The sequence below is a fragment of the Heterodontus francisci genome, chromosome 25 (genome assembly GCF_036365525.1).
Source record: "Heterodontus francisci isolate sHetFra1 chromosome 25, sHetFra1.hap1, whole genome shotgun sequence".
NCBI lineage: Eukaryota > Metazoa > Chordata > Chondrichthyes > Heterodontiformes > Heterodontidae > Heterodontus > Heterodontus francisci.
Window position 1 is genome coordinate 56635852 of NC_090395.1, and position 24110 is coordinate 56659961.

Genomic DNA, 24110 nt, shown 5'->3' on the forward strand with positions numbered 1-24110 from the left:
CCTGTTAATTCCCACTCCTGCCTGCCAGTGTTGTCATTACCCCAAGTAGGAATTAGTTTAGATTAGTTTAGTTTAGAGATACAGCACTGAAACAGGCCCTTCGGCCCACCGAGTCTGCGCCGACCATCAACCACCCATCTACACTAATCCTACACCAATCCCATATTCCTACCACATCCCCACCTGTCCCTATATATTTCCCTACCACCTACCTAAACTAGGGGCAATTTGTAATGGCCAATTAACCTATCAACCTGCAAGTCTTTGGCATGTGGGAGGAAACCGGAGCACCCGGAGGAAACCCACGCAGACACAGGGAGAACTTGCAAACTCCGCACAGACAGTACCCAGAATCGAACCCGGGTCCCTGGAGCTGTGAGGCTGCGGTGCTAACCACTGCGCCACTGTGTGAGGCCTCTTCAGAACCCCCCCCCCCCCCCCCCCCCACCCCACAACCCCCACCCTCACCCTCTGGCAGATTCCCACCCCAAGTTAAAATTGAGACTCATAGGTGACAACTGCCCTCACCCGAGTGAATGTTTTACAAATGAGACCCTCTACTCATATATCTAAGTGCAGGCAGCTTCCAGCAGGAGTTGTCAGATGGTGATCAAAATGGGAATTTGTTGGCTATCAAATGAGCAATGAGGGTAGTGTCCCACCCACTAATTACACTTCCCCTTTCTCCCCACCACCCCCCACCCCCGCCCCAAACTTTGGACCAGCTAACATCAAGAATTTGCATTTGTTCTTAAAAGCATTTTTAATCTGAAAATGTATCAGTTTTCATGTACATGCACGAATTTCTACATTTTGAGAACAAGTGGCGGAACAAAGAGCTCCATATAGTATTGCAGATCAAATCTAAGGTAACTGCACTGCCATTAAATCCTCCCTTCACAGTAGTGTTAAGCTGCAGGCTATCATTGGGCATTGATGTGATCTAATAAAGAGCTACTGCTTTAGCTACAGCTGATAACCACCAGCAATGTTGGGACTTGTTAACAGGAAAGAAAGCAAGTATCAGATTCCACCTTTGGAACCTACAGATGCAATTTTGCTAAATGATTACAACAGTACAACAGTTTTTCTTCAGACAGTACACTAAATGGGCACATCTATAAATTCCTCCCATTGTGTCCTACATGAAATGAATATTATCTAGACTGCCTTTCCAGAAACATGTTGGCCTCTTTATAACTAAAATATATTCAGTTCTCAATTATTTGAAATTAAGTTTTAAACATTGTTTGTATTTTATTGAAAGGAAGTTTCCTAGTGGTTGGGCTTTAGGTTTCTGGAATCTTAAATGTAGTCAGAGAACATATCAGTTGTTCCCTCTTGGGATGTTACAGAGGAAATCATATCCAGTGATTAAACAGAGAACATCTGAAAATCACATTCCAAATAACTGAGGAAGATGGCCTCATATAGACGCAATGACATTTGTATGTGAATTGGCTTTTAAAATATTTTGAAGCATCTGGAAAAGATTGCCTGTGGCCTGAGGGAGACATTTTTTTCAAAAATGAGGGGTAGACAAAAATAACAATAGACAGTTTAGTTCCAATAATAAGTTTTGACTCCAGTTGAATAAAAACAGAAGGCTATAAAGAAAATTGCTGTATATACTGTAATGTCAGCATAAAATCTACTTTAGGTTTAAGCCTCCTTGTTCTTTTACCATAACATAAGCTTGCGTAATAGAAAGGCTGGTGTATTCACAGTAAGTATGGGATTACTTTAGAAAGACTTGTAGGAATTATTTCACATTTCAAATTTAACATTATATTAACCCATCATTGTTCATTTTTCTTATTAAGGTCTTTGTATTATTTTAGTAGCCCAGTGTTTCAGATAGCTGTGTATTTCATTCCTAACCAGGGGCTTGTGCATTTAAGTCCTGGTCTGCCTTCAATAACTTATAAAAGGGAATGAAATATATACTTACAAAGGAAACATTTGAAGGACTATAGGGAAAGAGCAAAAGGGGAAGGGGGGTGTTGGGACTAATTAAATAGCTCTTTCAAAGAGGCACGCTGATCCACATGGTTTGTGCTGGTCAGGCCAGCCCGCCTACCCAACTGGAAAAATAATATGACTTGAAGTATTTTGTGTTATACAAATGGGTTTTCTCTCCTCCTTTCATGGTTTGCAGTCTCTTTCTTCTGCTCACTCATTCCTTTCTCACACCCTTGGCAGCACACTGTTCCCTTGCAGCCAGTGGATCTACCCCCCACACCTCCAACAGTGTTACTCGGTAGCCACGTGCTATCAAACTGGGCTTGCCTCTGTTTCAAATTTCCCTATGTGAAATCACACCATTCTCTCCCAACCAAGAGATGCTGTGAAACCAATAAAGCGCATGCAAAGAGTAGAAAATATTGAACTTGTGTATTATTGCTTAGGTCAATATAACATGTATTTATAATGTTAAGAAGTGTGAACAGATTAAAAGTTAGGATAGGATAGCTGAAGTCCTTCAATTGATGGTTCATTTCTCTGTTGCATAGTAGATAGATAAGTTTTTTTATAAAAAGAAAATCATTTTATCACTAGGTAAAGATTTAAAATAATGATTCCTTGCTTAAAGAGGTGAAACAGTGGTTAGCACCGCAGCCTTACAGCTCCAGCGACCCGGGTTCAATTCTGGGTACTGCCTGTGTGGAGTTTGCAAGTTCTCCCTGTGTCTGCGTGGGTTTTCTCCGGATGCTCCGGTTTCCTCCCACAAGCCAAAAGACTTGCAGGTTGGTAGGTAAATTGGCCATTATAAATTGCCCCTAGTATAGGTAGGTGGTAGGGAAATATAGAGACAGGTGGGGATGTGGTAGGAATGTGGGATTAGTGTAGTATTAGTATATATGGGTGGTTGATGGTCGGCACAGACTCGGTGGGCCGAAGGGCCTGTTTCAGTGCTGTATCTCTAAAACTAAAACACTAAAACTAAACGGAAGTAAAAATCTTCACGAGCTTAGCATTGTGCCACTTATAATATGGTAAAGATTTCTAGTTTCTCTCATGTCATTCTGAATTGTATTTTACAAGTAATTCTGGCATCCTAGGAAGGAAATCACAGCTACTCATAACAGAAATGATGAAATGCAGCTCCTGGTGCTTTGTTCAATCACGGAGTGACCTTAATTGTGTTTGTGAAAATAAAATCTACGATCGCAACTGGACTTTCCTCCTTATACTGGCATGTGATACCTGCAAGAAAATAAAGAAAAAGGAAGAATTTTCATTTCTGTAGTACCAAATCATCATCTGAGCATGTTCCAAATACTTCACAGTCAATTAAATGCTTTTGAAATGCAGTCACTATTCTTGTGTATCCACACACAACAGCCAATTAGCACACAGCAAGATTCCACAAATGCAATGAGATAAATAGCCAGTTAAGCTGTTTTTAGTAATATGCATTCAGGGACGGTTTTTGGCTAGGTCATCTGGAAAACTCTCGGCTTCGTGGAGTGCTTCTTGTAAAATCTTTTATAGCTACCTTAGCAAGCAGAAAGGGATTCAGTTTTGACATCTTGCATGAAAGAATGTAGGTCTGACAATGTAGCACTCCTTCCATACTATTCAGAAGTGTCAGCCCAGTACATGTGCTCATGTTCTATCCTGTGGCTAGAACCCACAGCTGTCTGATGCAAGGTGATTTACTACCATGAGCTAAACAGGAACTTTCCCGAAAAAGAGATTATAAAATCAAATCTGAAATTAGTTTGACAAATATCACATTTTAAGACTTGTCCATTAGAAAATTTTCTCTATCCATTATAGAGTTTTTTTTTGTTGAATAGTATCTGTGTGTAATTAATTAAATAGCCATGAACTCCAGATGACAGTTTTAGAATGTCTGCTCCTCCTTCAATCTTAAACTTGGGCAATGCCAATCTTGACTGTTAGGCAAAAAGAATTAGCTAGACATCCTCGCTGGAGTATGATTAAGATTATGACTTTTAAGTAGGTTTGTCTTAACTGCTAATATTCCTTAGAGTGAACTTGGTTAAAATGATTTGCTTCCAGTTAACTGTTTTTAATTGGAGAATAAAAAAAATTAAATGTATTTGAACAAACAACTTGGAGGAGCTGTAATTTTCTCTCAATCAGCATTTTGCTTTCCCTGATTGTAAGTGGCTGTTTCAGCTCCCAGTTAAATTCAAAGCATTATGATCTAATTTTCTACACCTGCATTTGCCGACTATGTAGCTGTAAGGTCAAGCGATGAAGTGACAGCCTTATATTGCTCATGTTCTATCTTTCCCATGGTTCTCATTTGCATCTTTGAAATTCTAAAAAGGGAAGAACCAGCACCTTCTACACAGAAATAGAATGATGTTTTCATAGATTAACATCTTAATGGAGTTTCAGTCTGCAGAATTTCCAGCAGATGTTAATAACCAGAGGTGACAATTTTAACACTATGCATCATTATCTCCACACACATTGTATATATTCAGGTCAAGGGGCTCCATTACCAGTTCCCACCACTTGCAATACTATTTCATCACCTCTCCCGTCTATTGCATGCAGCCATAGATCCTGTTTTTTGAGTAATATTTTCAACAAAGGTATAACGTAAATGAGAATGGGATTAAACTGCACCAAAAGACTGGCAAAATATGCGCAAAGCTGTTCTTGGATTTAATCCTTGGAGCACTGAATGCCTCTTGTCGGGGATTTGAGCTGTCTGTGACAATAAATTGAATAATGGTAATCCACAGAACTATGAAGCATTTTTTATTTCATAGTATGCTATAAAAGACAATTTTCTTTGGGTAGGAGCTGGTACGAGTGCTTGAAAAGTTAAAAGTATACTGTAACTATTGTTACTTGCTTTGCCATCTAGTACATGGATTTGTTTCAATTAATAATTTTCCTCTTAATTGTTAACATGCTGCCACAACATGCCCAGCTCTTTTCAACATATAGGTTTACGTGGTTTGAAGACTTGTGCATCGAGTAGCCCCTACAGAAAGTGACTAATATCATCTTGTCCAAACCAGATTCTAGGTCACAACTGTGGGATTTCAGCTCCAAAAAAGACTTGTGTTTATATAGCACCTTTCTCAACCTCAGGATGTCTCAAAGCACTTTACAACCAAAAACGCTCTTTTGAAGTGTAGTTACTGTAGTATTATAGGAAGCGTGGCAGCCAATTTGTGCACAGCAAGTTCCCAAAAACAACAATGTGATAATGACTGAATAATTTGTTTTTTAGTGATGTTGATTTTAGGATAAATATTAGTCAGGACGCCAGGAAAACACCTCTTCAAAATAGTGTCCTGGGATACTTGATGTCAACCTGAGAGAGCAGGCAGGGTCTCAGTTTAATGTCTGAAGGACAGCGCCACTGACAGTGCAGCATTCCCTCAGTACTGCACAACTTTGTTGTGCTCAGGTCTCTGGAGTGGATCTCAAATTCACAACCTTCCGATTCAAAAGCAAGGATGCTACGGCTGACGCCAAAGCTCACCGCTTTTTTATTGGGAGTTGAGCATTGAATTGGGATGGGTATATGCATTGATATGTTTTTATTTTATGGCATTAAAACGTGATGCAGATGGCACCACTGGTGGGGATTCCATCATATTGTTTAGACTGAAATGCATTAGGATGTTTGTCGCAAATCTGTAGGTGCAAAAAAAAGGGATCAAGTCCCAAAATAGGCAGCACAATTGAGTGAGTGGACAATGACCATGCAGACCATGAATGTCCCAGATTCAGTCCCTAATCTGTGTTAATTTAGCTGAACTCTGTTGGCAGTAGGTGAATTAGGTTTTGCCTCAGTGTGTCTTTGTGAGGGAGGGGAAAATGAGCCAAGTTGACATTCCTGGTCACAATTCAGGGATCTCCACTAGAAGTGTATGCATGTGGATGCTCGGTTAAGAGAAGATTCAGTTGTGCTGTGATGACCCCCGTGTCTGACTAGCCTGCCATAACTCAAGTATCTAGGTTCACACATGAATGGCTACTTGAGTGAAGAATCGAGGTGTAGCTGGTGCTATTTAAGAAGTTAATCGCTTTCAGGAAAGGAAGAGAAGAAAATTAACAGAAAGGCAAATGGAGAAACCAAATTCCATTCAGACCACTTTAAAAAAACAAAATACATATCCCTATTGAACAATGAATTATATTTTCTCCAATTCCATCTTTCTCCAATAGTGGAACATGGAAGCATTGAATTTTTCTTTACTTCCAGCAGACTAGTCTTTTAGCTGACTACTGCTGTGGAAATGGATATTACGGTGCAACATCACTACAGCATTTGTCTCTGTCCTTGCAGGAATATCTGGTGCTAAATTGGCTCCCCCCTCCTCCGCACCCAGTTGTTAGTGTCATGATGGTTTGCAAGCTATTCAACTGAGATCAGGTTAAAAATAGATGGAATATAGTGTATCCTCAGTACCCCAGCCAAGTAACTCACTTGTACTCTATTGCTACCTCAGCACAACCACTCATTTTACAGCAGTTTCATATTTTGATTTCAGCCGTATTTTGGACATTTTTGTCCAATGGAACAATAACAACTTATATTTATATAGCGCCTTTAATATAATAAAACATCCCAAGGCACCTCACAGGAGCATTATAAAAGAAAATATGACATCAAGCCACATAAGGAAATATATGGGATGAGATGGTCAAAAGCTTGCTCATAGAGGTAGGTTTTGATGAGCATCTTAAAAGAGGAAAACAAGGTAGAAAGGCAGATGTGTAGGGAGGGAATTCCAGAGCTTAGGGCCTCGGCAACTCAAGGTGCAGCTATCAATGATAAAGTGATTAAAATCAGGAATGTTCAAGAGGCCAGAAATACATGAGCACAGATATCGCAGAGGGTTGTGGGGCTGGAGAAGATTAGAGACAGGGAGGGGTAAGGCAATGGAGAAATTTGAAAACAAGGATGAGAACTTTAAAATCAAGACGTTGTTTGACCGAGATTAGGAGAAGTGGATCAAAGAAGACTTTTCCATCATACTGGACTATTTAGTTTGAGGTTATCCACAGCACAGAATAGCCATATTTAAATGAACACACAAATCACAGCCAATTCTGGTTTTCAGTCTTTGCATTTGTTTCCTGTTTTTCAGTGGTTGTATTTCTCTGGATTCTGTTTACTTTTTTGTGGTTTCTGTGTTTATTTTTAGTGATGTTCTTTTGGTCAGACCACATTTTTATGTTTACAAAAGAGACAAACCCGGCGTTAAAAATTAAGATTAAAAGAAAAAGCTGAACAATGAACAAGGTGTATCCTGGTGCAGTCAGGCAGATAGGATAGTAAGAATTAGACTGATGCACTTCTGGAGATTTCCTCATGCGAATATTCATCAGTTTTTTGATCATTTTTCCCCTGTAATTTGTGGTACTTTACTGGTTCTGTCAAATAAATACAGTTTAAAGTGTTGCATTCAATAGGGTTAATTAGAATTAATAGCATTTTATTACAATTTATCAATTTAACCTCAAACCAATTACTGCAATTGTGGTAAATTCTCTGAAGGTCCCCCTTGTCTTTCCATTCTCAGGACTGAATCTGTGGCTGAGAAAATGTTGACAAATTGGTTTGCATTCCTCCTTCATAAATTCCTGAAGGTAAGTTCTGATGATCCCTGTAGAAACTTGTCGGTATTTAAACACCATGTCATAGCAATATTTTAACAATTATGGTCAGATATATTTAACTAAATTTAATTTGAAAATCTAACAAAAAAATGTAGCTCCTGTGGAGAATGCTTTAAAATTATTGCTCTTATTGGGAGCCACTAATGAAGTTGAGGCTGTGCAGAATGAATTTCCTCAAGATTTTTTGATGATGTAAGTTTGCATAGTTAATGCTTTGTTTAAAAAAAATTACAGCAGTAATCCACATGAATGCATCAATTCACAAAGTTGTCTAAAATCATATATACTGTCATCAAAACGGTGCAGGGAGGTTCATGTTGGCACTATATTGACATCACTTTTTCATCTTGTTGTACAAGTCATATTCCTCCTTTTGTGTTTATTATCTAGTCTTTCGACAGGTTTTTCATCAATTTTCCTTTGCTCTGTGGGTTGTTGCCTCAATTAGGCACCTTTGACGTTGATTCCATCTCAACTGAAAGGAAACACTCACAATGAAGCTCAAGATGGCAGATGTCAAGTGGTTCTTTACCACACAGTGAGAACCTCTTCTATCATGTTCTGATAGTGCTGGTGACTTACTTTGTCAGATGAGAACGGATCAGTTTGTCACTCCCATGTCTGTGACAAATTCCCTAGCAGGCAGTACTCTGTGACAATGTTGTGTTTCTGCTATGCTATCAAGTGCCATTAAATTCTTTACATGTCCCTGAGACAAAGAAAACTATTGCCATTTCAAATTGTTGATTGGTAGTAGATGATTTACAAAGCTAACTCTTTGCAGTGCGAGATGAGTCCAAAGCAAATTGCTCTGTTCAATTTTTCAGGAGTGTGCTGGAGAGCCTCTCTTCATGTTGTACTGCGCCATTAAACAACAGATGGAGAAGGGACCAATTGATGCAATCACAGGCGAAGCACGCTACTCCTTGAGTGAGGATAAATTGATCCGACAACAAACTGAATACAAGACTTTAGTGAGTTCAGGTGTCAAGTTCCAGTTGAGCACCAAAATTGTATGTGTGTACTAGGAAGCTGATGTTTAAATGTTTGATGTTTGAAACAAAATGTCCACTTACACTAGAATATGACGATATTTTGATTTATCATTTTTACGGGAAATCATGACCCAGATTTTGCAGTTAGTGCCGAACAAATTTTGCCAACCATTCATTACATGTACAGTTGCCCACAGACTTTCTATGGGCTTTCGCACTGGAACTTAGTGTGATTAGAAATGCATTTCAGCACACTGCCCTCTACAGTGAATCTGGGACCTGTGCAAACAGGGCAAGCAACTGTGTTTCTCCTTAACCAATCACACACGGAGAAGCCTAACTGAGGCACACAGAGTCCGAACCAAGAAGTGTCAGAATAGTTAATTTAATACCAAATCATGTACAGAAAGTGAAATAAAAAGGGCAAAAAAATATCAAGAGAAAGAGATAAAAGAAACAAAGAAAATGTTAAATCTCAAACTGTATTTAAAATCCAAAAGAATGAAGCCTGCAACCTTGCAAACATTAATTGTCAGTGCTAGAGAGGTTGTTTGGTAGTAATTGAGACATATGCCAGTTAAAATTCCCTTACACTGGAACAGAAGAGCTCTAACTTTTCCTGGTATGTTTAGTGGGTGTCTATCTGAGCTTCCCTATGTTTCAATGCCCAGTCTTTTAGCACGATGTTTGTGTAGTGAAGCTCCTGGAGGAGCAGGTTAACTCCTGACAACGACTTCCTGATTTTTGCTTTTAACTGTGTATGTGTAGTCGCTGGAGTTGCTGCCATGCATCCGCAAGCCTGAGACTTTCATGAATAATGTGGGCTGATTTTATAAGGCCACTGCCGTTGGGTGTCGTGGCAGGGGGGCCCGTAAAATCTCCAGGAGAGGCCCGCCACGACCCCAACGCTGAGACATTTTGCCAGCGGTGGTGAGGCCTTCATTTCAATATTAAAATTAAGCTAAAAAGATGCAAATCAACTTACCTTGTCCCGGCGGCCATCCCACGCCGATATTATGGCCGTTGGCTGCAACTCCTGCACCTTTGGAACTCCATTCGGAGTTCTGAGACGTGACACTGGTGGGCAGAGGGGAAGAGTGAGATTATCAGTGGGAGAGTGGGAAAACACTTTTTATTGGCTGTTGGGATGGTGGGAAGGGGTTGAAGGGCAAATGCTATGAGGTTGGCGGGAAAGTCCGGGTTGGGAATAAAGTTTATTTTCATCATATAGGACCAGGGTTATGAGGTTGGGAGCTTGGGGCAAGGGGGGGTGGGGGTTTGGGAAAGGGCCTCCAGCTTTTATTTTTAAAAAATAAAATGCACAGGAATATAACTTCATAAATTCAAAGCTTGGCTAAGGGCTTGAAGCTCTTGGCAATGGCGTCCGCCACCATTTTTTGGGAATACAGCCGCTGCCTCCCTATGTCATAAATTCAGCCCCGTGTTTCTAGAGGTGATTCCCCCATAGCTTACGGGTGTATTCAGTTAGAGGAACAGACAGGCATTTCTGTGGCTGCAGATGTGAATCCAGGATGGTGTGTTGTCTCCCTGGTGTCAGGGTCAAGGATGCCACTGAGTGGCTGCAGAGCACTCTGAGGGGGGGAGGGTGAACAACCAGAGGTACCAATGACATAGGTAGAAAGAGAGATGAGGTCCTGCAGGCATATTTTAGGGAGCTGGGAAGGCAACTAACAAGCAGGACCCAAAGGTAGTAACCTCCGGATTACTCCTGGTGCTAGTGAGGATAGAAATAGGATGATCGAGCAGATGAATGTGTGGTTGGAGTGATGGTGTAGGAGGGAGGGCTTTGGATTCTTGGGACATTGGGATCAGTTCTGGACGAGGTGGGTCCTATACAGGTCGAATTGGTTGCACCTCAACCAATGTCCTCATGGAGCAGTTTGCTAGTGTTGTCGAGGAGGGTTTAAACTGTCTTGGCAGGGGGATAGGAACCAGGATGTAGCATTAGAGGGGAAAATCAAGGTGCACAAAGGATTGGGAAAGACAGATAGCACCAAAGTAAAAAATAGTAAGGTGGGGTCAGTCCAAAAGGGAATGCAATAAGATCTAAATTGGGTTTACAGTGCACGCACAAAGCGTGGTAAATAAAGGTTGGTGAGCTGCAGGGACATGGGAATATGATGTCATGGTGATAACAGAGACCTAGCTCAAAAAAGGGCAGAACTGGATACTAAATATTCCTGGATACAAAGTGTTCATGAAAGGTCGGGAAGGAAGAAAAAGAGAAGGGGTGACAGTATTGATAAAGGAGAATATTACAATGCTGGAGAGAGGATGTTCTGGATGGGTCAATGCCAGAATCACTTTGGTGAGAGTTAAGAAACAATAGAGGTATTCTATAGGGCACCAACAAGTGGGAAAGATATAGAGGAGCAAATTTACAAAGAAAATGCAGTGAGGTGCAAAAAAACTAGAGTAGCGATAATGGGGATGTTAATTATCCTAACCTCGAGTGGGACTGCAGTAGTGTAAAGGGGGGGGGGGGGGGGTTCTAAAGTGTGTTCAGGAGAATTTTCTAGATTAGTATGTTGCCAGCCCATTAAGGAAGGAGGCATTGCTGGATCTGGTTCTGGGGAAAAGAGGTGGATCAGGTGTCAGTAAGTGGACATTTAGGCAGCAGTGATCATAGTATTATAAGGTTTAGGTTAGCTATGGAAAGGGACAAAGATCAAAATAGAGTAAAAATACTTAATGGAGGAGGGCCAATTTCAGTGGGATGAGAACAGATCTGTCACAGGTAAATCGGAATCCAAGATTGACAGGCAAAGCTGTGATGGAACAATAGGCTGCCTTTAAAGTTGAGATTGGTTGATTACAGTTGTGGTACACTCCCGCCAGGGGGAAAGGTGAGACAAACAAAGCAGAGTTCCCTGGATGACGAAAGAGATAGAGAGTAAGATGAAGCAGAAAAAGTGGGTGTATGACAGATGTCAAGTTGATAATACAAGTGAGAACCAAGTCGAATAAAGAAAGTTTAGAGGGGAAGTGGAAAATGAAATGCAAGACAATGAGAAGAGGCAGGCAGCTGTCATAAAAGGGAATCCAAAAGTCTTCCATAGGCATGTTGTCATTTTACTATTTACAAGAGGAAGGCTGGGGCCAATTAGGGACCAAAAAGGGGACCTATGGAAGGAGGCAGTGGGCATGGCTGAGGTACAAAAGAATACTTTGCATCTGTCTTTACCAAGGAGGAAGGTGCTGCCAAAGTTGCAGTGAAAGAGGAGGTAGTTGAGATACCTGATAGGCTTAAAATTGGTAAAGAAGAAGTATTAGAGAGGCTGGCTGTACTTAAGGTTAATGAGTCACCAGGACTGGATCAGATGCATTTGATGATTCTAAGGGAAGTAAGGGTGAAAATTATGGAGTACTGGCCATAATCTTCCATTACCTTTGGATACAGGAGTGGTGCCAGAGGACTGGAGAATTGCAAATGTTACATCCTTGTTCATACTACAGGAAAGTCAGTTTAACCTCAGTGGTGTGAAAGCTTTTAGAAACATTAATCCAGAACAAAATTTACAGTCACTTGGACAAGTGTGGATTCATTAAGGGAAGCCAGCATGGATTTGTTAATGGCAAACCGTGTTTGACTAACTTGATTGAGTTTTTTTTTAAGAGCTAACAAAGAGGCTTGATGAGTTGATGAGGGTGATGTGGTTGATGTGGTGTATATGAACTTCTAAAAGACATTTGATAATGTCACATAATAGATTTGCCAAAACAGTTGAAGGCCTTGGAATAAAATGTAATGTGACAGCATGGATACAAAGATGGCTGAAGAAAGAATGCAGGGTAGTGGTGAATAGTTGTTCTTCAGCCTGAAGGTAGATATATAGTGGGGTTCCCCAGGGGTCGTATTGGGACCATTGTTTTTCTTGATATAGATTAATGGCCTAGACTTGGGTGTGCAGGGCACAATTTAAAGTTTCAAAACACAAAACTTAGTGATAGACTTCAGGAGGGAGGACTTAGATAAGCTGGTGGAATGGGTGGACATGTGGGCAGATGAAATTTAATGCGGAGAAGTGTGATGTGATACATTTTAGTAGAAAGGAGGAGTAGAGGCAGTATAAAATAAACAACACAATTCTACAGGGTGTGCAAGAACAGAGACACCTGAGGGTATACGTGCACAATTGTTGAAGGTGGCAGGGCAGGTTGAGAAATTGGTTAAAAAGGCATCCGAGATCCTGGGCTTTATAAATGGAGGCATAGAATACAAAAGCAAGGACATTATAAACAATGGTTCGGCCTCAGCTGGAATACTGTGTCCAATTTTGGACACCACACTTTGGGAAGGATGTGAAGACTTTAGAGAGTGTGCAGAAAAGATCTACGAGAATGGTTCCAGGGCTGAGGGACTTCAGTTACGTGGATAGCTTGGAGAAGCTAGGGATGTTTTCCTTTAAGTAGAGAAGATTGAGAGGAGATGTAATAGAAGTGTTCAAAATCATCATGAGTGGTCTAGATAGAGAGAAACTGTTCTCATTGGCGGAAAGGTCGAGAGCCCCAGGACACAGGTGATTGGCAAAAGAACGAAGGGCAATATGATGACCTCTTATTACACGGTGAGCGGTTAGGATCTGGAATGCACTGCATGTGAGTGTGGTGGCGGCAAGTTCAATGGTGGCTGTCAAAAAGGGAATTGGGTATGCACTCAAAGAGAGAAAATTTCAGGGCTATGGGGAAAGGGTGGTGGATTGGGACTAGCTGAGTTGATCTTGCAGAGAGCGGGCACGGACACGATGGACCAAATTTTGTCCTCCTGTGCTGTAATCGTTCTACGATTCTATGAACACTGATAGCCTCATCGTTATGTTTACCACAAAACTTGGGCCTGTTGCTTGCAATTCCTTTCCTTCCTTCCATATTGTGTTGCCCTTTCCACCCTAGCTGAGTTGCCTGTGATCCACCTTGTGAGTGCCCAGTCTTTTGCACAGATGTTGGCAGTGAAATGCCTGTGCTTAGATCCCTGTGTCTGTTTAGTCTTTTGGGTTGAATGTACTAAAGTGATTTTTATATTAAACTTTTTTTTTATATATATATATATATATATAGATTCTGAATTGTGTGAATCCAGAGAATGAGAACAGTCCCGAGATTCCAGTGAAGGTGCTGAACTGTGATACAATCACCCAGGTTAAAGAGAAGATCCTGGACTCCAGCTATAAAAATGTACCTTATTCCCAGCGACCACGAGCAGTTGATATGGACCTGGGTATGCAGTACATAGAATCTTATCACTTTAAGCTCTGAACAAGACCATTTCACCCATTGTTCCTATGCCATTGCTAGATCCAAACCAGAGCTATTTCTTGCTCTTCCTTTGAATTTTTAAAAATATTTTCATTGTTTATCTAACTCAAAATCACTCTTAATAGCTACTTATAATGTATGCTATATTCTAATAACCCTTTGCTTGAAAAGAATTATTCAACCTCCTCCTCCTCAGCTTCTAGTCCATATCCTAAATCTATGCCCCTTGTTACCAATTCACAAAAGAGTACAAATAATTTTCATTATTTACTCTCCCAATGTCAACATACATTGGGGTAAATGTTACGCTCAGTGGCAAAGCAACAACACTCGCTGCTGCCCATAAAGGTTTGGCGATGCTTTCATTCTCTACTATCAGAGTGGCACCTTTGTCCTTAGTGATCACCATTTATTTTGGTTGTGATGTGGATTTCCCCTTTCCGATGACAGTTTAAATCTGGCGCTAAGTTAAGGGGATCTCTGGGCGTCCATCAGCAGTGATGTCAGCAAGCAGGCTAAGCAGCCAATCATAATGAAGTGTTCTTGTAGGCAGCGAACCAGGAAGTTAAAAGTACAGAATCACTTCATTTTTAATTTAAATTATAAGATAGCAAAGTAAATTATTATGATTGGATTAAGTTGGAAGCTAAAATAAAAATAAGCAAACTTTATAAACCATTTTTGGAAACGTGTTTTGATCAAACTGGAGAAATATGACATTTCACAATTCTATTAACACCAGTTGGGCAAATTAGCTTGTTTCTGTCCCACGCATTCTATGGGCTGGATTTTGTTCCCGGCCCGACATCTGGTTCCGTGGGGTGGGGGGTGGGTACCGCCGGAAAATCGGAGCAGCAGCAGCTGCCATGGAACCAGACGCTGAGATTGTTGGGCCCAATCTTCCTGGAGGCGGGGAAGCTCCGTGGCGGCCCTCCACCGAGCTGCAACGAGACCTGACTTAGCATATTTAAATAACACATTTGCATGAATTAAAATATAAACCACAGCGATCTTACCTTCAGCTCCCGATCCTCAGCACGTGGAGCGGCACTCACGCAGCTTCATTTTCCCATCCAGTGAAAGCTGGCGCCACTAAGGTGGGGAAGGGGTGAACTCTGTTGGTTGGTGGGGGGGGGGGGGGTGTGGGGAAGGGGTGAACTCTGCATTATGGTGTACTGTTTGCGGGCTGGCAACCTTTTAAAAATGGCGCCAGCACCTGCACCTTCAACAGGTGATGCCATGAACAGCATCACCGAGGCCGCCTCTGCCACGTGATTGCAGGAGGGGAAGGGTCGACCGTCGTGAATATGTAAAATGGCCGCCTGCCATGTGATTGCATCAACGCTGCAGCCCAGGTCCCGTGGGGGACAGTTGTCATGGTCTGCACTCACCAAAATCCAGCCCTATATAATTTTAGTCCCTAGAGGGTTTCCTACTGATATATGGTTAGCTGACTTATCCTTTTCCTGTGTTGTATACTGCTTGTGTCCAAATAATTAGGCTTACTACCTCTTCCATTCTCTAAATAACCTCACTCATTATTTTGAGGAAAGCCATCCAGGCCTGTTGAGTTAATAGCTTTAAGTCCCATTTGCCCTTTCAATGTCATTTCCTTTATTTACAAGCACATCTGTCATTTGTTCTTCCACATCTTCTTCTGGTACTCCTGCAATCCTCCCTTCACTCTTTTTGTTACTTTACAGGTGAAATATTTGTTCTGCATCTCTGCAATGCTTTTATTCTCTACTGTCAGAGTGGCATCTTTGTCCTTAGTGATTGCCCTTTATTTTGATTATCACTCTTTTTCATATTCTTCCTTAGCCCTGCAATCTCGCTTTTCTTCTCTACTTTTACAATTGCTCCTGTTCTAGTTCTAAAACATTTCTTGGAGTATTTTCCTTTTAGCTGGCCCAATCTCCTTAGCCCAAACAAAACTGGGCAAATGAAGCCCATTGACTCTTGATTAGAATGTTTTCAGTCTAATCTTATCCAGTGTCTTCTTGGCTCAATGCGCTCTCTCACTAAAAGGTTCTGGCTTCAAGCCTGACTCCAGACCATGATCACATAATTCACATTGACATTCTCTTTTGAGAGAGTGCTACACTGTTGGGCGTGCTGTCTTTCAGATGAAATATTCAACTGTGGCCCTATCTGCTTTTTCAAGTGGACGTATAAGATCCCTTAGCACTTTTTCAAAGAGGAGCAGGGGCATTCTTCTGGGTATCCCAATGTTCATTCTTCAACTGATACTATTTAAATAGATTTAACTAACCATTAATCTTGTTACTGTTTGTGGGACCATGTTGTGTACAAAATGTTTTGCCAGCATAACAGCAGTAGCTATGTTTTAAAAGTAATTAATTGGTTGTAAAAGGTGTTATAATGTCCCGAGAACATTCAAGACACTAATGCAACTTTTTCCTTTATCTGTCTTGGACTTAAATATTTTGCATTCCTTGTCTGCTTCTGATCTGACATCTTTTCCATCCAATTAATTTGGACTAGTATCCTTCTTAAAATTTACTGTTTTCCAGTCCAAAAACGTTATTTTTGACTTAATTTCTTTCTCTCTTTCTTCAGGCGTTAAATCTAATTACATCATGATCACTAGCCCTAAATTGTTTTCTACCTTCAGATTGCTTACTTGTCCAAGTTCATTACTGAGTTCATAAATCAGAATTTTGTTTTAATGATTTTTTTTCAAACAAAAAAGGCCCACAATTCCTGTTGTTAATAGACTTTCCTGCATCTGCAACAGTTGGTGAGAGGTAGCAAAGGAATTATATAAGTTGAACCATTTTTATCAGTTGTGTTGTTTCATACAAGTTCCACTGTAAGTATTTAAACTGAAAAAGTTGATCACTTTTTGAATTACATTTATTTAAATCGAAATTTGGAAAAAGAATCCACTGGTATTCTCATGGCAGAGTGTGTGGTGGCAAAGTTCTAATCTGCTGTATATCTGTGCAGAGTGGCGTCAGGGACGAATGGCTCGAGTTGTTCTACAAGATGAAGACATCACCACAAAGATTGAAAATGACTGGAAACGCTTGAACACGTTGGTGCACTATCAGGTAATGCAGACACAGCAATCACGCCACTGAGCCATACTGCATGAGAGGAAATTCAAGCAGAAAGTTCTGAACTCGAATCTCTTATCCTAACCAAGATTTAAAGCAAACTTAATCTATTCGACAGAATGAACTGATTTGGCTTATAACTTTTATTCTCCCACTTCCAAAATTAACCATTACAGTTTCTTCCTTTGCTTGAGGTGAGGTGAGTACTGAAATGTTGAAACGTCTGTAGGGAATGACTGTAGAAATACATCTGCAGCAAGAGTTAGGCTTGGCTCTCATGTTACCACATCTTACCTGAATGTGGAAACAGGAGTGATTCCTGCCCAGCATTCAGACAATGCAGGCAGCTGCCAGCCACCACTACCGCAACCATCGCCATTACTACAACCCCCATCCCATTGATTCCCCCCCTCCACTACCTTACCTTGCCCAATGTTACCACCCCCAAGGTATCTTTTCCTTTTCCTCAGCCATCTCTTTCCCACCTCTGCCACCTTTTCTTCCTTGACCTGAGCACCTCTCCCATCCCTTCTCTATCATCCCCTTTATCACTTAACAGTGAGGTGCTGCTGGCTTTGCAGAGGCCTAATTTTCAATGCTGCTTTGTTGGAGAGCTTGTTACTGTTTGCAGCTCGCCAGGTCAATGGAAATGAGATCCAACGCTCTGCCATTCAAATGTAGGACTTGTTCCCTATGCTCCCTGCATGCCCAAGCATTTCTAGGCCATTAACTGTCTCATGCATTTGCTAGGTGTATGGCCAAGTTGACGACCATCTGTTAATACAGAACTGCAATATTATTAAAAACGCAGCATGGAAATCTTTCCTGTTCTCTATCTTGCTCCCCCTGACCAGTTTTTCATTAGGCACACACTGCTGGGATGAGTTGTGTGGCATCTCTCTAACTGAAATCACTCAATTCATCATAGAGCAGAGACCTGAACACATATAGCTCAACACCACACTGTACAGTAAGCTTATCCACTGAGCCAGTCGTAGAGCAATTGCTTTGTTTTAAAAACTATATTTTACCAAATCATTTTGAAGCCTTAAAAAATGGTGTTCAGGTATAAACCTCAAAGGCAGGTAATTCACTAAAGAATCTAATGTGTCAATCTTATACAGCTGACAACTGTCATTGTTAATCATGTACCATCTGTAAAACAATTTTGTGTAATGCGATGAAGAGTGAAAAACCATTATGTATGTTAACCATTTCACACACAGGTTTTGTGGTGCATTTGTTGAATTGCCACTGTAACATTACAACTATACATAAGTTAAAGAGTAACAGTCATGTGTCATGCAATGCAAAAGAGAATTGGTACCGAAAAGGTTAACATCAAACAAGGAGCTGATGAGTTGTCAGTCATTATGTGCTTTGAATGGTGGCAAATAATGAAGGCGATTTGAAGCAAATTCAAATTAGCGAAAAGCTGACGGGGACTGACAGAAAATTAAACCCTTTGCCTTTGACAGCAGCAGCCCCAAATCATGTCAGCGAATAGAATGGGATTAGCATTTTCTATTTCCTCAGAGAACAGGATTAATAAAGAAATAATAGATGTGCTGCCTTCTTTGTACACATTATTCATTATAATAGTCAATCAGAATATTTCACATGGAACACTTTACATTTATTATGTCAAAGCTAATAGTTTATTCAGCTAAAAAATAAAATTGGTGCGGAAAATATTTTTTTCAATCTAGTGACAGATAAATATAAAATTATAAGGCTGTAGAACAGAAAATATATATTTAAAGTAAATTGCGTATTCATGGTGCTTCCAAGTCCTTGAAGAGTTTAAGATTTGTTTGAGCAGCTCATCTCCTTTAGCTGCAAGTTTAGTTATGTCAAAAAGATAAGATTGCTTTTTATTGGATTGTGCCCCTCAATGATTAAAAGTGCACAATTCTTTTCACCCTCATTTTCTAAAATCTAGTTTGTGTTTTCCTGATTCCTTGAAGACTCGGAAAGTTTTAGCTTCTAAAATAATACATGCCCATTATCAGCTTATTTCTGGAACATTGTTGCAAACTACATTGAATATTAATAAAATAAAACATGAAGACAGAATAGCACAGGAGTTTTCTGTCTGTAGTACACTGTGTTTAGCAATGCTCTTGCAGTAGACCCACAAAATCCTGGTTAAATGCAGCACCTCTTTTCTAGTTATTTTTCTCTTCTTGCTCCTTTCCTGATCTCCTGGCCAAAATACCATCCTTGGCCAAGAAGGAGTGTGGCCTTGCATCCGTGCTCTGAATCTAGCCACTAGATATTCACAACAAACAGGACCAAGGACAATTCTCACTCATTAATATTCCTTTCCTCCCTTTGCAGCAGTGCTTGGTTGCTGCATATAGGCTCCCATAAAGCACAGGGAAGCATGGTGTGAATCCAAGTCTCTTGTGCCTCCCCATTCGAGGCTGAGGCTTTTCTTGCCCTTTGAGAACTATATATCAATTTTCTCCCTTTCTGTCCTGCAAGTGGTTGCCTGAGCGATCAACAGGCACCTGGCACAAGGTGGTCAGAGCCTTGACAGCGAGTGTTGGCAGACTACTTAAAATGTGCATAGCATCACAGCCAAGTCCAATCTTGTCTTCACTTAACATCCACAAGTACACTATACCATCGGGGTCAAAGAAAACCCTGGATTTTTTATTTTCTATCACTAGCCCACAGATCCTAAGCCCAGCTGAGGTTTTCCAAGTGCTGCCTTAGCCACAGCTGAATTCAGTAAACTCATGGGCTAGTTAATTTTGTTTTTAGTCAAGTTTTTTTTGGCCTCTTTCTTTTTTCCCACACTCTGTTAAATATTTACCACATATCAGCTACTACTGAGTGTATTCTTTCGCAATGCACAATTTGACCATAAAATTACTGATTTAATTTCATGTTTCCACAAACTTTTCACATAAGTAAGGACAAAGTATACTTCTACAAAGAAAACATACAGGGCTGCACACAGTTCTTGTGGTACTGTTAATTTGCATTAATATCATAGTCCACAAATCAAGTCAATTTAATGGGGGGAATTTTATGGAGGCGACAGAGGTCCCAGATACTGGCTGGAGAGCCAGCGAAAGACCCGTGTTGCCTCCTCCTGGGATGGAAGTCCCTCCCACCAAGAGGCGCCGGCCAATCAGAGGCTGGCAGCTCTTTCCCTCAGCAGTGCCAGGGAGGCGGTGACTGCTGAGGGAAATACACCCACAGGAAGCCCAGGATCCCCAAGCAACCCAGGTAAAGGTGAGTGATGTTTCGCAGGGTGGGGAGTGTGGGGGGGCAGAAGGGGCTCTCAGTGAGCCCCCCACTTCCCAATGCCGAATCCGTTGATCAAGCACTGAGTGCCTTTGATCGTGAGACCCAACCCTCCCCCCACCCCCCCCCGCCCCCCCATGAGCCGGCAAGCAGCTTGCACAGGTTTGCATGTTGTACTCCCTGCATGGCAACAGGCCCACCCGCCACTGGGTTAATGCCAGCAGTGATGGGAAGAGGCCCTTAATTGGGCATTAATGGCCCACTTAAAGGCCTCAATTGGCGGTGGGCAGAACAGTCGTCCATGGGCCTTTCTGGCACAGACTTAATCAGGGTGGAGGTGGGAAGGTGGCAGGGTTCCCACCTGTCATCGTCACGGCTGATTAAATGCCCTCCCTGCCTCCAAACTCGCCATGGGGGACAGCATAAAATACTACGCGTGATGTGTCCAATCAATCCTTGGATTTCAAGCGACACTTCCATTACTGCTGGTTCCCTGCCAGCTGCTACTTTGCTGTTATAAAATAAAATGATTAAACAAATGAAAAGAAAGGTTGGCACATTTCTAATAACTCTTGTGCTATTCCGACAATTTAAAGTTTAGCTTTCTGCCTCTGCAAATGGGAAGAGGGCAGCACCTCAACTGGGTGCAGCCTGTGATGCTGCTTTTGTCAAGCACCAGTGAAATTGTGTTGCTGTATAAAGTGAGACCTGATTGAACATTATCTGTATCTGCATACATATTGTTTTGCCAGGAGTCTGAAGCACAAGATTTCTGATTGGTGCAGTGCAGGCTCGTGCCCAAGTTTTCTGATTGGATTAGTGTTTCTACTGTGAAAAACAATAACCTGGTTCTTCCCGAGGGAGTGAAGCCAGGCAGCTGCCAATCTAGAAAACCTTCTAATACCAATAATAATTTGACTCTAATTGATCTCAAGATCCATTTATTTCAAGCCACCTCCCTATAGGGAGTACCCGACCAGTGACCTTAAAGGGACAGAGAAGGTTAGTAGCTAGGCGTCATGACTGTTCTCAAGACTGCAAATTATACATCAGTCAGTATTTGTAATATTTTTTTGTCTGGCACAATTTCACTTTCCACCTTTGCTCAGGACAGCCACTGCCCAAATATCAAAAAGCAAATAAGTGAGCTATAACTTGCCTTTGTATTGCCTGCTGACATGTTCCCTACCCTGTGTCCAATTTGCTGCTTGCTGCTTTCACACTAGTCTCACACTAATGTCTTCCACCTTCCCTACCTCACATCAGCTAGGTCTCCTCACTCTTGACCTTCATCTGCCCTCCCTCAATCCCATTTTTCCCTGTTCTCCCCTCATCTGTCTGCAGTCAGCACTGAGGGAAAAGCACCAGTGAATATTAATTTGCTCATGCTAACTTGAGGATTAATATAGGTTATAATAATCTCCAGCAAGGGCTTCTCATCCCGTGCCCGCACTGTAACCTCTGGAGTCCCCCAAGGATCTGTCCTTGGCACCTGTCTTTTCCTCATTTACATCTTGCCACTCAGCAACATCATCCAATAATATGACAGGTTCTATATGTACACTCAACTCTACCTCACCAGCATCTCTCTTGACTCCTCCACTGTCTCTGTGTTGAGATTGTGAGTCTGACATCTACTCCTGGATCAGCTGAAATTTCCTTCAATTAAACTGTGGGAAGACTGAAGCCATTGTTGTCCACCTCACCATGAGCTTTATTCCCTATCTGCCGATTCCACTCCTCTCCCTGCTCACTGTCTCAGGCTGATGCAAACTATTTGCAACCTCAAAGTCCTATGTGACCCTGAGCTGAGTTTTCAACCCTATATTACCTCCATCACAAAAGCTGCCTACTTCCATTTCCATAATATTGCCAGTCTCTGTCCCTGTCTCAGCCCATTGCTGCTGAAAATCTCATCCATGCTTTTATTATTCCTATATTCTCATTGTCAATCACCCACCTCCACCCTCCATAAACTTGAGTTCATCCAAAACTCTGCTGCCTGTATTCGAACTCGCACTGTCCAATTCACCTATCACTTCTGTGCTTGTTGACCTACATTGGCTTCTAGTCCACCAACACCTTGATTTTAAAAAATTTTCATCTTCATGTTCAGATCCCTCCATGACCTCACCCCTCCCTTACTCTATAACCTCCTCCAGCTCTAAAACCCTTTGAGAATTCTGCATTCCTCCAACTCTGGCCTCTTGTGCATCTCCGACTCCTTTCAGTCCACCATATGCTGCCATGCCCTCAGTTTGTGTAGTCCATAAACTCTGGAATTCCATCTCCGCCTCTTCACCTCCCTCCTTATAGATGCTCCCTAAAACCTACCTTTTTGACCAAGTTTTTAGTCACTTGTCCTAATATCTACTCCTTTTGCTCAGTTTCGATTTTTTTGTTTGATTATGCTCTTGTGAAGCAATTTGGGGCATTTTACTATGTTAAACTAGTAATCCAGAAAACATGCATTCAAATTCGACCCTGCAGTTTAAAAATTTCAATTCAGTGTGAAAATAGATAAGTCCCCTGGGCCAGATGGGATTTATCCTAGGATTCTCTGGGAAGCCAGGGAGGAGATTGCAGAGCCTTTGTCCTTGATCTTTATGTCGTCATTGTCGACAGGAATAGTGCCGGAAGACTGGAGGATAGCAAATGTTGTCCCCTTGTTCAAGAAGGGGAGTAGAGACAGCCCTGGTAATTATAGACCTGTGAGCCTTACTTCGGTTGTGGGTAAAATGTTGGAAAAGGTTATAAGAGACAGGAATTATAATCATCTTGAAAAGAATAAGTTCATTAGCGATAGTCAGCACGGTTTTATGAAGGGTAGGTCGTGCCTCACAAACCTTATTGAGTTTTTCAAGAAGGTGACCAAACAGGTGGATGAGGGTAAAGCCGTGGATGTGGTGTATATGGATTTCAGTAAGGCGTTTGATAAGTTTCCCCATGGTAGGCTATTGCAGAAAATACAGAAGTATGGGGTTGAAGGTGATTTAGAGCTTTGGATCAGAAATTGGCTAGCTGAAAGAAGACAGAGGGTGGTGGTTGATGGCAAATGTTCATCCTGGAGTTTAGTTACTAGTGGTGTACCGCAAGGATCTGTTTTGGGGCCACTGCTGTTTGTCATTTTTATAAATGACCTGGAAGAGGGTGTAGAAGGGTGGGTGAGTAAATTTGCGGATGACACGAAGGTCGGTGGAGTTGTGGATCGTGCCGAAGGATGTTGTAGGGTACAGAGGGACATAGATAGGCTGCAGAGCTGGGCTGAGAGATGGCAAATGGAGTTTAATGCGGAAAAGTGTGAGGTGATTCACTTTGGAAGGAGTAACAGGAATGCAGAGTACTGGGCTAATGGGAAGATTCTTGGTAGTGTAGATGAACAGAGAGATCTTGGTGTCCAGGTACATAAATCCCTGAAAGTTGCTACCCAGGTTAATAGGGCTGTTAAGAAGGCATATGGTGTGTTAGTAGGGGGATCAAGTTTCGGAGCCACGAGGTCATGCTGCAGCTGTACAAAACTCTGGTGAGACCGCACCTGGAGTATTGTGTGCAGTTCTGGTCACCGCATTATAGGAAGGATGTGGAAGCTTTGGAAAGGGTGCAGAGGAGCTTTACTAGGATGTTGCCTGGTATGGAGGGAAGGTCTTATGAGGAAAGGCTGAGGGACTTGAGGTTGTTTTCGTTGGAGAGAAGGAGGAGGAGGAGAGGTGACTTAATAGAGACATATATGATAATCAGAGGGTTAGATAGGGTGGATAGTGAGAGTCTGTTTCCTCGGATGGTGATGGCAAACACGAGGGGACATAGCTTTAAGTTGAGGGGTGATAGATATAGGACAGATGTTAGAGGTAGTTTCTTTACTCAGAGAGTAGTA

General features: G+C 41.6%; 1 protein-coding gene across 1 annotated transcript in view; it reads left to right on the forward strand.

The window, feature by feature from the left end:
- LOC137383879 (plexin-A2-like) overlaps positions 1–24110 on the forward strand; it is a 502066-nt gene that overhangs the window by 444839 nt on the left and 33117 nt on the right. The window contains exons 24-27 of the mRNA XM_068057231.1: positions 7530–7596; positions 8454–8600; positions 13701–13860; positions 16869–16972. Coding sequence (XP_067913332.1) covers positions 7530–7596; positions 8454–8600; positions 13701–13860; positions 16869–16972 — 478 coding nt within the window. The remainder of the gene's footprint in view (positions 1–7529; positions 7597–8453; positions 8601–13700; positions 13861–16868; positions 16973–24110) is intronic.